The 17,903-nt window shown below is 39.3% G+C and overlaps 3 protein-coding genes across 4 annotated transcripts; 2 read left to right on the top strand and 1 right to left on the bottom strand.

Moving 5' to 3' along the window:
* Window positions 1-260: 260 nt before the first annotated feature.
* On the top strand, window positions 261-1,349 carry LOC132190775 (actin-depolymerizing factor 5). Its single transcript, XM_059605824.2, has 3 exons — window positions 261-296; window positions 399-658; window positions 1,040-1,349. The coding sequence occupies exons 1-3, from the start codon at window positions 276-278 to the stop codon at window positions 1,188-1,190; spliced, it is 432 nt and encodes a 143-aa protein (XP_059461807.2). The 5' UTR covers window positions 261-275; the 3' UTR covers window positions 1,191-1,349.
* Window positions 1,350-8,126: 6,777 nt separating this feature from the next.
* LOC132182402 (subtilisin-like serine protease 2) lies at window positions 8,127-10,824 on the top strand. Its single transcript, XM_059595644.2, has one exon. It carries the CDS (start codon window positions 8,183-8,185, stop codon window positions 10,508-10,510), a length of 2,328 nt encoding a protein of 775 aa, XP_059451627.2. The 5' UTR covers window positions 8,127-8,182; the 3' UTR covers window positions 10,511-10,824.
* Window positions 10,825-14,071: 3,247 nt separating this feature from the next.
* On the bottom strand, window positions 14,072-17,854 carry LOC132177339 (pentatricopeptide repeat-containing protein DOT4, chloroplastic). 2 transcript variants are annotated; one of them, XM_059589618.2, is made up of 3 exons: window positions 15,193-17,854; window positions 14,581-14,664; window positions 14,072-14,442 (listed from the first exon to the last, which is right to left on the bottom strand). In XM_059589618.2, exon 1 carries the CDS (start codon window positions 17,797-17,799, stop codon window positions 15,835-15,837), a length of 1,965 nt encoding a protein of 654 aa, XP_059445601.2. In that variant the 5' UTR covers window positions 17,800-17,854; the 3' UTR covers window positions 14,072-14,442; window positions 14,581-14,664; window positions 15,193-15,834. The 2 variants fall into 2 exon arrangements, with proteins under 2 accessions (XP_059445601.2, XP_059445593.2); XM_059589610.2 differs by having other exon boundaries at window positions 14,072-14,664.
* Window positions 17,855-17,903: the final 49 nt, after the last annotated feature.

Consider the following 17,903-nt stretch of genomic DNA (forward strand, 5'->3'; position numbering starts at 1 on the left):
ATTAAGTTAAAATACACATTAAGCCAATTCATACCTAGTTGCCATTCAGACTTTGGTAAATCCACTGCACAACTGCAAAGAGAAACCAAATCTACTAAATCAAGGGCAACTTGGTCAATGACATCAACTATATATATACAACTTTAGTTAGATCTAGTATATGGACAAAGTTGTAATATGAATGAATATTAATGGCATTTCAATCTCCAAATCTTTATATAAGATCAAGTGCCACTCTCTCAAATTCAGACCACTTTAATCACATCACAACAACCATGGCTATGGCATTCAAGATGGTAATGTTTTCTTCCAAACACTTTTTTTCTTTTGATCTTTTTTCCAAAGAAAGTATGCTTTTTTATTTTGATTTGGTGTTGCTGGGTATATGGCAATTGCAGGCCACCACAGGAATGTGGGTGACAGATGAGTGCAAGAACTCGTTCATGGAGATGAAGTGGAAGAAGGTGCATAGGTACATAGTGTTCAAGATCGACGAGGGGTCGAGGCTGGTCACCGTCGATAAGGTTGGCGGCCCCGGTGAAGGCTACGACGACCTCACCGCATCGTTGCCGAACGATGATTGCCGATATGCTGTGTTTGATTTCGATTTTGTCACAGTTGATAATTGTCGGAAGAGCAAGATCTTCTTCATTGCATGGTCCGTCACCATCATTTCTTATATATTATTATATATCATGCTCTAGATCATAGCAGTTGTTACAATATTTTAGCCATGTTAGGTGACTGTTTTGATATTTTAGCCATGTTAGGTGACTGTTTTGACCCTATGGTATAGAAATGCAGGCATCGAATCTCTTTGCCACTCTTGTAAGCAACATGGTGCAACCACCCCACCATCCAAGTAATCTAGTAGGATTATATAGTCATTTTAGTGAAATAAGAATAATATGGTAATTAATGGAATCCTAGGAATTGTACTAGGACCCAATGACGGGATCTCGTGCATGTAATGGGCAGCTTTATTTTATGCGATCCAACCAAATTACTAATGAATGACGTCAATTTCGGGGTTTTTTAGGTCTCCGACGGCATCAAGAATAAGAGCAAAAATACTGTATGCAACCTCCAAAGCTGGGCTGAGGAGAGTGCTGGACGGCATCCACTATGAAGTCCAGGCAACCGACCCGGATGAGATGGGAATGGATGTGATCAAGGACAGGGCCAAATAGATTGGGGGCATCTTACTTTTATTTAATAACTCCAACCCTATGTGCTTTTCTTCTTGTTGCTTTCTCTCTTTTTTTCTAGATAATTAGCACTAATGTAAGCTAATCTTCCAATTTGTAATAATAAATTATGTCTTCGTGTGTGATAATTTAATGACAAAAGGGCCTTTTGATGTAATCCCTTTCATCATGGAAAGGTAAAAAAGGTGAATTAGTGTGATATTTGATTGCCAATGACCCTTTTGCTTTTACTGCCACTAGTAGTAGGATTCCCTGTCATCGTCACGATGGTGATAGGACAACCTTATCCAGGATAAGTATGTCTCTGGCTTTGGCTTGGTTTGACATTGATCAAACTCAAAGAGCTAAGAAGAGGGGAAGATAGATAATAACAGAGGAGATGATATTGGATGCTTCCTTAAAAAGGTCGGGAGCGGCCAGTTCTAACGTATTGTGAGCATACAAGTTAACACTTTTATAAACCTTTCTTGTCTTTTAAGATTAGACAGAAAATGAGTTAAGTATGTCTGAAATGATCGGGGAAATCTTTCGGTCCTCAGTGAGACTCGGATGATTGAGAATTAATGTCACAGTTAATGAATCGAATCACCCTCCCAAGATGAAGTTTGGTGGTAAGAGCTTCTCCAAAATTTGGCTTGCAAAGGGAGGATAATTATGAGGATAATAAAAGAATTCAGAGAAAAGAAGTTGTTCATACCACCTAGCTAGCATGATTTGGGCCAGACCCAATTGCCCATGATGCGACTCCCACATAAATGATATTTGATGGCTTCACTTAAGTTTATCGGATAGGATTTGAGGTATAATTTATGGGCCCTTTTTTGACTTGAGTCATTGGCACTAATGAGAGTAACGAGGATGTCATGAAGTGCTTGTGGTGCTATTTATTTTGTCTAGCCAATGATATCAAAAAACCAGGCTACTGCTAATTTAGAGCTTGAAATCTTTCCCTTTCCCAAATTCACCAAGCCTGATCTCATCTTTAATGAAGATTTTTTGACTTATTCTTTTAAAAACTGGTTAGCTTTATCAGAGAATTGTTAAAGAATAACTCTTTCATTTGTAAAGTGTAGTCTGTTCTCTTTGTTTCAAAGTCTAAACTTTTAGATTGGGTAACAAAACTCAGGCATGTTAGTTGATACTTGAAAGAAATGTTATAAACTACATGAATGAGGAGGCCCTTCACTCTCCAATCCATGAACAAACTTACATAAACTTGAAAGTTCTGTCAACTTTCATTCTGCGTAGGAAATGCTAGCCATACCACTACAAAAAAAAAAAAAAAAAATGGAGAGATTTTTTTTATGTCCGACACATGTCAGTATTGACACGTCACTAAAGTTTAGTGACATGTCGGACTTCCTGACACGTCAAAAACAGGTAGTAAAAAAATAATGCTTTTATTTTTTGTAGTGTACGTGTGGTATACGCACGACTAATTTACATGATGATATGACAATATAATTTGGCACTACCACGTCAGACTCCCAAAAACTTTATTGATAGCACAAACAAAATCTGCCCACTAGGACAATCGGCCACCTCAACCGAACTTTTGAAGGTGGTGTGACTACTTTTGAAAGCCATCAGAGACCGATCTGGTGGTCACAGTCACTAGATTTCTTTGATCGGGTAGTCTCAACTACCCTTGCTTGGTGGTTGGGAGTAGGTTGGCTAGATGAGAATGTGCAACTTATTTTTGTTGATGTGACATTACTATGTTAGCACATAAGGGGCAGTACATACCATTACTCTCATGGGAATCAAAAAGCATGAGAGAATAAAGAGTAATGCTACAATCAAAAGGGCCTAAAAGAATGTTAAAAGAGCATGGAGTAGCTATATATGAGGTGAAAGCAACGCAGACCACAAAGATGGGCATTCATTATCATGGGCCACCGTCTACAAGAATTGAATCATGTTTTGGCACCTAACTCTCACACACAACATCATCCCTCTCAGAGGTTGTCTTGTCTGAAATTCTGGATCTGTCCCTGTACTTAGTACTAATAATCATGTCTAAGCTGCATTAATTCAATGATATATAAACACCCTTCTTTTAACCACTTGTGCAGCAAAAACCTATATGGATATCTTCTTCTTTCACAGTTGAGGAAAACAACAGTTACAACCACCATTGCCATGATAACACACAGAAGTCAAAATAACCATAGAGACATGCCTTAAAGTTGCCCACAATGATGCACTCCACATGCAATTTGCATATGAATGCAGGAGAGTAAATGGTGTAGCATTGTAAATTGCACTTATGAAAATAAAATCATTTGTAAGCTGTAACAACATCAGTGTCATGTCAATTTTTGTTAATTTGTTAAACGCTTAACTGAGTTTTTAAAAATCACATTTTTAAATCGAACTTTTTGAAATCACAAATTCAAACAGACCCATAGCTGAGAGTAAATGGTGGAACCTGGCAATGGTAAATGTTCATTGCTGATTAGGTATTTTGGTTAAAGACTATTTGGGACTCTAGCTTTGTAGCAAGGATTGGTCTAGCCCAGGTCAAGTTAACCACTCCATGGTCCATGCCTTCAAAATATTTGCCTTCAAGGCCCTTTATGAGTTGCTGTATTCTGCCTTAAAGCGGGGGGGAAAAAAATGTAATGGGCCTGGTAGCCCAAGTTTGTTTCAATGCAATGGCCCAGTCAGCGGACCACTTGGTTTTGGGCTTTTCCATGAAACACTTTTTTTTTTTTTTTTTTTGTCTACGACCAATTGACCACCTAACCCAATTCAAACTTTTTCTTTTTCTTTTAGGTACCACCTAATTCACTCATCTCGGCTACAATCACGCAAATTATTTTGACTAATATAGAATTACTGTCCCAAGCCAAAAGAGCCTGATTGAAAAGAGATTACATTTTTCTGGTTAATTTAAATAGTTTAGTGAAACTCAATGTATTCTCATTAAAATGAATTGAATCAATAGCATATATTATATACTCTGATTATATATACATTATAAAGCGGTTATGGAGTTTTTAACTAAAGTACATTAATATACATAATTGAACACAATTCTATCTCAAAAGCCTAAACTAATGGATTAAGGTCTATTTAAGTATATTAACTACTATTTTCTTTTATATTTTTTCAATGTGAAATACATCATTTACAAGTGCGCTCACAACAAATAGTTACTCTGTTACTCTCTCTCAAGATGAGATATATCATAAAAGACTATGAAACCATGCAAAGCCAAATGGTTTAGTGAAGAGTTGATGAAACATGAAAATCTTAGTAAAAAAAGTTGAATCTTTTCTCGTACCAAATGACAATCTATTTCTGTATGTTTTGTAATTTGCTGCAACAATCTCAGGTTCTTTCTATTTCTCTCAGAGACACAAATCACAAAAACAAAGAATGTTTACACTATTTTATCAAAGTCATAACATATTGATGTGGTGCAAGAGACAACTAGAGGACTTTCCCTGGCAACCATTATTTTCTGAGTGAGTGCGTCGAGTCAAAATCTGAAATGGGCAAAGCCGTACATTTCCAACCTCAGACAGCTTTCCAGCTCAGAAAAAAGGTCAGATGATGTCACCACAGAGAACGGTGGGATCCAGCAGTGTATGTATAGATGACTGAAATGATCACATGTCCGCCACGCGACTATGTGAACGCACGGGTGACAAATCTGCACCGTTGAATCCGCCGAATGGTGGCCCATGGCCCCATTATTCAAATGATGCATGCACGTTCAATATGTGATCTCTGCCGTCGGTTGGGTGGGAATTTGGCAATGTCTATCTGGCCCCTGGCCCCTGGCCCCACCCAGGCCCCCCTAGCAGAAGCTCCTCCTTGATTAGGCTGATTCTCACCTTCCCGTCAGCTTCCCTGCTTTTGGTAAAAGAAAAGGAAGTGTGGGTGGGAGGTGATACTCCACGCGCCTTCGTAGCACGTGCTCAGCTGCTTCTCGTCAATCTCTTTGACCAGTTTTCACTTTATCTTGTCAAACAAGTTTTGATAACGTTGGACAGTACCCAATGAGAAGCTCTTTGAACAGCAAATGACTAGTTTATACCCAATGAGAAGCTCTTTGAACAGCAAATGACTAGTTTATACCCAATGAGAAGCTCTTTGAATAGCAAATGACTAGTTTATACCCAATGAGAGTTTATACCCAATGAGAAGCTCTTTGAACAGCAAATGACTAGTTTATACCCAATGAGAAGCTCCCATTAATTAAAAAGAAGATTAATTTTTGTGGCTTGAATGATAAGTGTTGTTCATATATAATTTTATATTGTAAATTTTTTTTTTTCTAAGCAAGTATAAATTAATGTACAAAAAAAGCAAGGCTTTGTTTGGCAACGGGGTTGGGTGTGTAGACACTGTTTACGTATCTGACCATTTGTGCGTTTTGTTCAAAAAAAGTTGAATTTTCAAAGTTTTCTCAATGTAAATTGATGAAAATGGATTGGATATTGGAAATGAACCAAAATATTAGCTTGATTTATGGTAAGGAGCGCGCATGATGAAGGGAGTAGTCGTTGGATGGATCCAAGACTAGTGGCGGATTTAAGAATTCGTAGTAGGAGAGGTGGAACTAAAATAATAATTTTAAAAAAAAATTTGGAAGGGTGAGAGAAGGAGGAGTAGGGTTTAAGGTCAAAAAAAATTAAAAAAATTACCCTTTAAAAAAAAATTTCAAAAATTTTTGGAAGGAAAGGCGCCCCTGCCATCCCCCTTTACATCTGCCTTGGTCTAAGACTAAGGTGGGGATGATGCTTGTTGAGAGGAAGGGAGGAGGGGTGAGGAGATTGAGCTCTTCTATTCTCTTTGTTAAGGGTTCATAAGGAAACTCTGCAATGGGAGAGAACATTTGATCATTTCAAGTATAATCACATAACCATTCACTAAGAATATTCTAATTCTATGACTAAAAAAAAGAAAGAGAGAGAGAACATGTGATCATTTCAAAGTACAAATCACATAACCATTCTTTTTTTTTTTAAAAAAAAAAAAAAATTAAATTAAATCACATAACCATTCACTTCGTGAATATTTTTCTATAAATCTTTGACTCTTAGCAATTTTTCACTATTTGCCTTTATTAATCAATATAAGCATCGCAGAATTCCACTACCAATAACCCACCCCCCCACAAGTCTAATTGTTTACATCCCTCTTGCAAGCAGGTGTCTATTAGCTAAGTTTGATCTTGCAATCAACTGCACCAGTAATAATGTATACTATTAAACTACGTACATAATCAAGAAACTTCACATATAACGAATGGATCAGATTGAATCAAGTAACACAACCCCTAATACGAAATTAATTTAACCAAACTATTTGATACTAATATTTGGACCCAAAATCGAACCATACTAATACAAAAACCGAATCGAATCAAATCAACCCAAATAATCCGAAGAACCAAGTTGCATTCCCCTACTTGCCATATATGTTGGTTATTTTAAACACGTCACATCAATCACTATAAAATAAGTACGAAGAGTAGCATTGCTCCAAAAAAAAGTGTTGGTTATCACTTGTATAAGTACGAGGTAATTACAATTTTTAGATATTCACTCAAAATTGATAAAATTATTACCGATGCCTCTTAACTTTTGAATGTTTAATAGAGCCAGGGTACTTAAAAAAAAAAATTAAAAAATATGAGAGACACGTAAGAATAGAGAGAGAGATGGGATATGTGTGAGGCTTTGGGTAATTGGGATGATACTCGAGATTTGCATGAAATATCTAGATGAGCCATTGATAAAGTAGGCAGGTGCATCTCACAATCAGCATGTGTAGACGTATGAAATGAATGAATTTTGGATTGTGATGGGGGGTTTGCATTTTATGCTCTTCATCACACCTTCTTTCACACTCGAGGAATGCATGGGAGATTAAGACTTTGTATGTTAAAGACTCATAATGGAGAGCAAAAGTTGGACGTGAAATATTGTAATTGATCCATAACTTTGAAAAATAAAATAATCTCAAACCATTTAATGCTTTCAATAATGGAAGACAATTTTATTCATTCAAATAATAATAATAATAAGGCGTTGTGTCCATTACTTATTTTTTATGATCTTATGTGGATATTATTTTTTTAAAAAAATATAAAAGACTGGTGCAGTAATTTTTTTTTCTTCATAATTGTTAAAAAAATAATATTTATCTAAGATCAGAAAAGTATAGGAATCGTAGTATTTCTCTTTCAAAAAAAGTTGGACGAATAATGATAATAGAGATACATATATTGAGGTGTTCAAGTAAGTGAGCCTTACACTCTAAACAACGCAAAAACTTGTTCAAACACTCTGCAATCTACACCGTCTTTTTTCGGAATTTAAATTTAATACGAGAGAATTCTTATAAAATTTATCAATCTAAATGAGTGGGAGAGAAGTAGATGGAACTCGTAAAAAATCTCTAGTGTTTACTATCCAAAGTAGAAGCAATCAAAACAATAAAATTATGTGTGCGTGTGGTCTATGGCTTTTGCAAGCCTAGTGAAAATATAGCTAGAGAATATAAAGCCTGCCTAGATTTACTTTGATCTGCTTCAATTATTTACGCACTTTGCAGCGCCAATCCAACGGCCATCATTTCCCTTTACTTTTTTCAGACAAACCTGACGTTGACAAGGAAATCTCTAGCCAAACCAAGGTAAAAGAGGAAGTCGTTTTTACCCTGCAAAATTCCAAGGACTACGTCGTTTTACAAGTACAGGAAAAGATCCCGCAGACACAGGGCTGACTCATCAATCCCCTGTCGCGACAATCAAAATCGGCACTCTTTCTTATGGATTAGACGATTAGTTGTTTAAATTAATCCTTAATTACTATTTAATTAAGTGGCCGTTAATTAAGATTATTAAAATAAAAAGACAAAAATCCCTCTTATATCATCGACTCACTCTCTTCTCTGTCGGTCACAAACACTCTCACTCAGTCACTTCCCTCACTCTCACACTCTCTCTCTCTATCATGGCCTCCTATTCAATCTTCTTCTTCTTCTTTCTCTTTCTATGCGGTTTTGTGTCTCAGGTTTTTACAGATTCAACCCATAAAACGGTTAAGACCTTTATCTTCCGAGTGGATTCTCACACCAAACCCTCCATTTTCCCCACCCACTACCACTGGTACGCCTCCGAGTTTGCCGATCCACTCGCTATTCTACACGTGTACGACACCGTTTTCCATGGCTTCTCTGCCAGTCTCTCACCGGAGCAAGTGTCCTCAATAAGTCAACACCCCTCGGTGCTTGCTGTCTTCGAGGACCGCCGGCGGGAGCTTCACACCACGCGCTCTCCTCAGTTCCTTGGCCTCCGGAACCAGCGTGGCCTGTGGTCAGATTCCGACTATGGCTCAGATGTTATCGTCGGTGTATTCGACACTGGAATCTGGCCCGAACGGCGTAGCTTCTGGGACAAGAATCTCGGTCCGGTTCCGAAACGGTGGAAAGGGACCTGCGAGGCCGGAGAGAAGTTCGCGGCGATCAATTGCAACCGGAAGCTTATCGGAGCGAGGTTTTTCATTAAAGGTCACGAGGCCGCTGGTGCGAGCTCTGGCGTACCGCCGATTACATTGATGAACGATACAGTGGAGTACCGATCTCCGAGAGACGCCGACGGCCATGGTACCCACACGGCGTCCACTGCCGCAGGACGGTACTCTTTCCAGGCGAGCATGGCCGGTTACGCTGCCGGAGTTGCAAAAGGCGTGGCTCCGAAAGCGAGACTCGCTGTCTACAAGGTCTGCTGGAAGGACTCCGGATGCTTCGATTCCGACATCCTTGCCGCCTTCGACTCCGCAGTCTCTGATGGTGTCGACGTCATCTCAATCTCGATCGGAGGCGGAGACGGCGTATCTTCCCCGTACTATCTCGATCCGATCGCAATCGGAGCATACGGCGCTGTTTCCAGAGGTGTTTTCGTCTCGTCCTCCGCTGGAAACGAAGGCCCCAGCGCAATGACTGTGACAAACCTCGCTCCCTGGCTTACGACCGTCGGCGCAGGCACCATCGACCGTAGCTTCCCAGCGGTCGTCATCCTCGGAGACGGGCGGAAGCTATCCGGCGTGTCGCTCTACGCCGGAGCGCCACTCAACGGCAAAATGTACCCTCTGATTTATCCAGGCAAGTCCGGGATATTCTCTGCCTCGCTGTGCATGGAGAATTCCCTGGAACCCAATGTTGTCAGGGGCAAGATCGTAATTTGTGAGAGAGGAAACAGTCCGAGAGTGGCCAAAGGCCTGGTGGTGAAGAAGGCCGGCGGCGTCGGAATGATCCTCGCCAACGGGGCTTACAACGGCGAAGGACTCGTCGGCGACGCTCATCTCCTCCCCGCCTGCGCAGTTGGTGCCGACGCGGGCAATCTCCTCAAGAAATACATCTCATCGACCTCCAATCCCACGGTCACCATCGATTTCCGTGGAACTCAACTCGGAATCAAACCTGCACCGGTGGTTGCCTCATTCTCGGGTCGGGGCCCCAACGCTTTGAGTCCCGAAATTCTCAAGCCTGACCTGATCGCGCCTGGAGTGAACATCTTGGCCGCTTGGACCGACGCGGTCGGGCCCACAGGGTTGGACTCGGATACCCGAAAGACCGAATTCAACATCTTATCGGGTACTTCGATGGCGTGTCCTCACGTGAGTGGCGCAGCGGCTTTGCTCAAGTCGGCCCACCCGGATTGGAGCCCCGCGGCGATCCGGTCCGCGATGATGACCACCGCTAGTGTTATCGACAACCGGGCTCATCCCATGACAGAGGAGTCGACTGGAAAACCAGCCACGGCGTACGATTTCGGAGCCGGCCATCTCAATTTGGACCGTGCAATGGACCCTGGGTTGGTGTTCGATATCACCAACGATGATTATGTGAACTTTCTCTGCGCGATTGGTTACGGGCCGAAGCTGATCCAGGTAGTTACGCGAATTCCGGCGAAATGCCCAGCGAAGAAGCCAGCCCCGGAAAATCTGAACTACCCGTCGATCGCGGCGTTGTTCTCGGGCGCGTCCAAGGTGGGGCCATCGAGTAAGACATTTGTCAGAACCGTGACGAATGTGGGGCCGATGAGGTCGGTGTACGTGGCAAGAGTTGAGGCTCCCAAGGGAGTGACGGTGACGGTGAAGCCTACCACACTGGCGTTCGCGGCGGGAGTGACGAGACGGAGCTTCGTGGTGACGGTGACGGCCGACACCCGGAACCTGGTGCTGGACGACTCGGGGGCTGTGTTCGGGTCGCTCTCTTGGTCCGATGGGACCCACGTTGTTCGGAGCCCCATTGTGGTGACCCAGTTGAATCCTCTGTGACCGCGAGCTTCGGGATTCGATCACGTCGTTTTGATCGATGGCCCAGGACTCGACAACTAGTAGCTGTAGTGTAGTCGTGTAGAACTCGCTCACTACGTGAAGTAGAGGTTTTTAAGTTTTAACCCACCCCTCTTTTTTTTCTTTTTTTCTTTTTTGTTTCCTGTGTGATTTTAATATTTTTATTTGCTTTTTATTATTTTATTTATCGTTTCAGATGTGTTTATAGACTTTGAGGCTTTCTATATATACTCAAATGTCATCAACTTTATCTATAAGGAATAGTTTTATAGCCTAGCAAAATTGGGCATATTTTATGATAGGGTTTCAGCAGCTAAGAATATGGTGCTCTGATAGATTCTGTTCTTCAAGGAATTTAGAATAATAACTTAATTGCCCCCAGATAAAATACCCAATAGTTTCAAAAATAATAATAATAATAAATTTATTTGTTTTTATAAATTTATTTATAATATGTGATTGTGGCATTGTGAGTGTGTGGCCATTAGATGTTTAAATAAAGTTAAAGATAGACCATTAGGTGTTATAAAGCATGTGGGGAAGCCTCTCTCTCAATCTTTCCCATTAGATTAAAGAAGATGCACTAGTCGTTTCATCTTTCAAATCTTTGTTTTTCGTCCATTTCAAAGCAATTATTATATTCTCTTCTTTTTCTAATTTTTATTACTTTTTTCTTCTTTTTTTTTTGGCATAAAGGCATTCAAATGTTAAACTATGCATACTATGTGTCTTGTCCTTAAATATTCCTTTTTAACCTTTTGATGTTTCCAATTTCTGAGGTTGGTTTACATAAATTTACGTTGTTGTAGTTGTCGGTAAATGAAGACTTTGTTTTTTTCTTCTTCTTTATCAAAATTACAACTTAGATAAGAGAAGAGAAGGAAGGAGCCCTTTTCTGTTTGAGGAGATGGGAGGAACCTTCATTCTTTAGAAGAGGTTGTAGCCAAACTTTGTTTTGGTTTGCCATTAAAGGCTTTTGAAGGTGTCTGGGCCTTTGGGGGGCGGGACAAAAACATTAAAATTGATTGAGATAGGTGAACCCACACAAAAGACCAATACTCTTTAATTTCCTTATTTTTTAACCAAATCTCTCTGCAAATCAATGTCCCATACAAAACAAAATGATGGTGGGGGAAGACCCACCTTCACTTTGGTTGCTTTTATTCAATCAAGCATGTGGAGTGAGTGGAGGGGGATTGTGATTAGTAGAAGATTGGATTTCCATAAGAAATTAAAAGGAGTAAAAGTTGGTATACTTCTCTACTCATTATTTAACCAAAGAGGAGACATTGTGGGTCGGCCACTAATGCTTGTAAAATATCTCAATTATTTGGATCTATAATTCAACTAATTAGGTGTAGGGGTAAACCTGTTTGTTTTAATCATATTGTAAAAAGTGAAAAGGAAAAAGCTCACACAGTGAGCACTATTGCCTCGATTGTTCATACCTTCTCTCTTTTTTTTTTTCTTTTTACCAACAAAATAAAAACATTAACAAATAACTTTAGACACAAACACTCTCAAAAACTTAAAAACTATTTTTATCTTTATGTCATATTAAAATACATTTTCAATCAGAACAAAAAAAAAAAAATCCTAAAAAATGTTATGAAACATTTCGTACAGCGTTTACTATAATTTTGTTACAAAGTGAGATAAAAATTCATAATTGATGAAATAATTAAGAGTGTATAATTGATAAGTTGGCCCCTAACTAATTAAATTGACAAGTTATACTTTTTGTGTAATCGTTTAATCAAATATGATCTGACACATCAGCTTGTACAATTTTTTTTTAGTAAAAGTTGTAGTATTTCTAATAAATAGCATTCAAGTCCAACTTCATGATTATTGCTTGTTGCTTAAATAATAGCTTTTCTTTAATTTGACACATGCATCTTGTTAAATAGGGATTATGATCTTTTCAAGTTTAAATGAACCGGAGAATATTTAGTTAGTTATATTTTAGGAGTATTTTTGTTCCCTCAAAAAGTAAAAAGCCAAAAATACCTCTCAAATATACATAACCGGATATGCGTCCGTTAAATAGAGGGGTACTTATAACGGACGAATCATTCCACATGCTTTTGATGACTGACCGGCACTATGCTGTTTTGCCTAAACAATGTGAATATGAAGTTACGCTTAGGCATTGCTCCGATGGTTGCTCTTCCTCATCAGTGGGGGCGAGGCTAGAAATAGTCCGCCATTAGATGGGTTGAGGCATAAGATCACCTGTAAGATATCAATCTGAGTGATTGTAAGGCTCTTTTTTTAGTCCTCTTGAACTATGGATTTAGTGAGTGCTTTGTCCACACCTCTGAGAGAGAAAACTTTTGAAATATCACATGAAACAAACCAACTACAGTATAAGTGAGGTACTAATTTTAATTCTGCTGTGATATTTTATTTAAGTGAAGGACTGGGCAGCAACTAGGGAAGCCTTATATTCTGCTTTGAATTAGCTTACATCAGTCATAGAGTTAAGAACCAGTTCCTGCTTGCTTTCTGGACAAGTTTCTGAGTGAGAACACTTATTATTATTGGGACTTGTATAATCCCTAGACACGGGCCAGAGCAAAAAGCAAAGAACCCTTAGAACCTACTTAAAGGTCAGAAACTTCAACAACAATTAATCAGATAAATTACACATATGATGATAGGATTAAATAAAGAAACACAGTTGTGTATGAAAAGAAAATTATTTTAAGAAATAATTCCAGGGGCCTGTGATTAAGAGTTTTTGATACGATCTTACCTACTACAACCAAATCTGATTCTAAGCCTTAAAAGGAAGACCCAAGTGACATGGTGGATAATGATTTAGCTTTTGGATTATTAGAGTTTTTGAAACCAACTTCAAGGCCCATGCTGTCCACTTTAGAAAATGACTTACCGACACTGGGTGCACATCTGACATGTCACATGTGTGTGGACCCTGTGGTTATAGTTCATCATTTCCGACAATAAGAGTTATTTTAGCTACTTAAAAACTTATCTCTTTTATTTTACCTATTCATTTCTCAGGACAAACTCTAAGAGTTGACAAGCTATTCTCTTTAAATAATATATATTTTTTTTAATAAAGAGAAAGAGAAAAGAGAAAGAGAAGAGAAAATAATAAATAAAAATCCTATAAATTGCTACGGTAGACTTTCATATTTGAAAGTTCACTGTAACAAATTGTTGAAAGATTTTCATTTTAAAAGGTGTACCGAAGGATGAAAACAACTCATAATAGCTAAATTTAACTTAAACAACTATTTGAAGGCTCTGCTGGAGATGCTTAAGTAGAGTGGTTTTGATACTTGATTAAAGATATGCTTTCTTCTACTCCTGTGGTAATGAACATGTGGAATTTAGTTAATGTGGCCATATTCTTTGGATTCGTCTGGTAAAACTTCAGCTTTCAGTCTTTTGTTTTCTTTTCTCAAAACAAAAATATTAACAATCAACCCAAACACAACAAACAAAAACAACTTTTAAGTTTATGTCACTGACACAATACTTTTTCAAGCCAAACACAGAAAGCACCCCCTAAAATGCATTGCAAACAAAGCCTCTAATTCTTGCTCAGACAAAAGTTCTTACAACATTTGAGATCAATTCCTGAGCAGAGCAGTACATGTCATATCCAAACAGCCCACTTTAAACACTGATTACGTCCATTATAAAAGAAACATTTTCCTAAATTACCCATATTAGCTAGCTATTACAAAGGTATATTGCAGGAGGGTTGTAACATATGAAACTTGAAGGTAAGCAACACTGGAAAGGTCAAAAGGCTTCATACAGCAACCATACACTGCAATTATACACTACATGAATTCTTTGTAGTCATTGCAAAGAACATGACAATTATGAACGTTATACCAACAAATGCCTGCATTGCGAGTGTTGCTTCCATTGCTGGTCTGCAAGCCAGCACGATGGGCACCGGAATGAAGTATGATTAGTGCGTCGATTAGAAGAGCAACAAAAATAAGAATGAAAGAAATGGTTGCAGAAAGCAAAAGGAGGGTGAGGCTAGAGAAGCTTAACAAACCACTAACTTGTAGGGAGTTGAGGAACAAGATAAAGAAAGCCCAGATGTAGTTCCAGTTGGAGGCAAGAATATCTGATATCCTCATGAGGGCCTATACAAAAGAAAGTTTGTTAGATAGAGTAAGGACTTCCTATAGTATATATAGGGAACAAAGACTTAAATGAAGGGTGTATTATTACTGCAAATTGAAGCAGAAACAGAGAGAAGAAGGGCGGGCCTAGAAATTCATGGAAGGATCAACTTTGTGAGGCTGATGTAGATGGGGCATAGAGGACTACCTGGATGGCTAAGATGGGCTAAATGAAGACCACTTTCAATGTATTCTGATTTTTGAGCTGAATGCACATGAAACCCAAGCACCACCTCTGGGGCACCATTTGGTAAACAGTTTGGTAAACGGTTTGGCAAAGGCAAAGGCAAAGGCACAAAAATCTCACTTTTTCATTTTTTCAATGTATTCTGAAATTGCTATATAAATCCATTTTCCTAGTAATTCTCCTCTACATGTGGTGCTTTTGTTGTAGTCATTTGGGGATTAGGATGCTCCACAGTGAAAGAATTTTTTTAGTTTACTAAGCCAAATATTTCTTTTAAAAAACTTTAAGAGAGATGAACTTACAGTTAGAGCCTAGAAGATTCCTGCAGAGTCTTCACAAGGTTGATGGTACCTTCATGACTTATCGTCAGAAATGTACTAGAACTTGTAAGAAAGAAGAATAAGTACATTGCGGGTCCACTTCTCTGGTTCATTGTATTCTGTATTTCATAGCTCTCTTGTGGATTATATGCATTCATAGCAAGCTCTTCTGAAGCCATAACTAATGAAAGCAGTCGCAGATGAATTGACATTGGGCAGCCTGCCTGGGTCCACTGCTCAAGATACTCTATCAAAACTCGTTGAAAAAGCGTCACCCTTTGCCACTGATTTCAAGGCCCAATAATTATACCATCAATAGCCATTCGACTTGTACTGCACTCAAATGCAAGTAGATAAAGATTTCAATATTCTCAGTTATCTTTGTTTCATCACCGTCACAGTAGCACAGAAAATCCATTGAACGCCATCTTTGTCCCATATCCACACTGCTTTGCCCTAACTTTCTCCAATCAGTATGTAATATAGTTCAGCTATCATTCATGAACCTCCTTTGAGAAAAAAATGCTAACTTGCAATACCGAGAATATCCAAGAGAGACATCCTAAACTTTGATGAATTCCCATCTAAAACTGCTCTTGTTAAGTATTTCAAGTTACGCAATCTTCATCCAAAATCATATGGAATCCCATTAAGTAAGCTGATCCCTGGATTTTTTAACAACCCCTTCTTCTTCAGGCTTGATCTCAATGATTCAGCATCCTGAAACCTACCAACTGATGCATAAACATTTGAAAGAAGCACAACTTGATCATATCCTTCTGGATCCCGCTCACATATTTTGCTTGCTGCAAGTTCTGCAAGCCCAACATTGCCATGAAGCAGACATCCACTCAGCAAAGCTCTCCAAACATTTCGGCCCATCCCTTCCAAAAATTTTCTAGCAAACCCAATCGCATCAGGTAAGCAGCCTGCCCTTGCAAGCAAGCCAACTACACAACCATAATGCTCTTCGCTTGGTTTTATTCTATTCATTTCCACCATCTGATTGAATATCACCAGACCATCATTCACCAAACCTGCATGGCTGCAAGCACTCAAAATGCACAGGTAGGTTGCACTATCAGGATCTTCGCCACACCGCCTCATCTCATGGTAGAGGGTGATAGCAGTTTTCCCATGACCATTAATCCCATACCCATTTAAAATCGCATTCCAAGAGACTACGTCTCGAAGATAACCCATCTCCTTAAAAACATTGTGGGCAAGTTCCACCATCCCACACTTCGAGTATGTTGATATGAGACTATTCTGAACGGGTCTATAAGAGGAGAAGCCAGCTTCAAAAGTAAAACAATGGAGCTGCTGGCAGAGCTCAAAAGCAGCAAGCCCACCAGAAGCAGTTAAAGCACCAATCAACATTGTTGGATCAAGGCAAAAGTTTTCCTCTAGTCTTGCTTCAACCAAGAGATTCAAAGCTTCTCTTGGGTGTCCATTCTGTGCGCAGCCCAAAATCATTGCCGTCCATGAAACCAAACTCTTTTGAGTTGTTTGATCAAATATAGTTCTCGAAGAATACAAATCACTGCACTTGGAATACATCGCAATGAGAGAGTTTGCCAGAGAGATTTCAGATCCAAATCCACAAACAACAGCTTGAGCATGGACTTGTCTCCCTCTCTTTAAATCCCTGAGGATTGCACAAGCTGAAATGAGATTTATGATGACCACAGTGTCATGACGGATCCCACTATCCCTCATTTTGCAGAAAAGCTCCAGTGCATTAGAGGCATATTCAAGGCCAATCATCAAACCCATCATTGTTGTCCAACTAATAACATCTTTGCCTTCCATCTCACCAAATATTTTAGCTGCAGCATCTAAATCTGTTAAACTTGAATACATATCAAGAATCGAATTATTGACAGATACATCAAAAACAAGTGCAAATTTAACAATTAATCCATGGATACATTCACAAAGCCTCTTTGACTCCAAAGCAATGCAACCCCTAATAAGACCTAACACCGTAGCTGCATTAGGTACCAAACCAGACTTCCGGAACTGGTTAAACAGCAAAAGTCCCTCTTCAAAGAGTTTGTTATGTACAAACCCGGCTACCACTGCATTGCACGAAATCAAACCCGGGCTCTTCAGTCCCTTAAATACTTTATAAGAGTCAATCATAGTTCCACACTTGGCATACATATCTAAGATAGCAGTGACCACTATCGTATCAGACTCTAACCCAGTTTTAACAACCAGTCCATGAACGGATTGTCCAAGCACCGAGCTTCGCAAGCCTGCAGTGCTAACAATAACACCAACCACGGTGAAAGAATTAGGATCCAAACCCAATTTCCGCATATGGGAATACAACCCCATGGATTTCCTATGGAAACCATTTTTGGCATACCCATGAATCATGATGGAATACGAAACAACGTCTTTGTCAGGCATATCGTCGAACAACTTCTCTGCATCTTCAATCCTTCCCAATTTGAAGCAATTGCTCAAGCGCTTTGAGGAGTTATACGGGTCAATGGTAGGACAAGAACGTTGGGATGAAATGGAAAAGTGTTTGAATTGCCAAAAGGCAACTGGGATTCCCTTTATCTTCATTAAGATCATAGTCCATAGAAATTGCCGGAGTGTCGAAGTATAATTAATACCACGTAGCTTTCGATTTTAGCATGTTGTAGAAATGGGTGCAAGTGCTACGTAACTCTGGTATT

Source organism: Corylus avellana, chromosome 2 (genome assembly GCF_965113065.1).
Source record: "Corylus avellana chromosome 2, dhCorAvel1.hap1.2, whole genome shotgun sequence".
In the NCBI taxonomy this organism is placed as follows: Eukaryota; Viridiplantae; Streptophyta; class Magnoliopsida; order Fagales; family Betulaceae; genus Corylus; species Corylus avellana.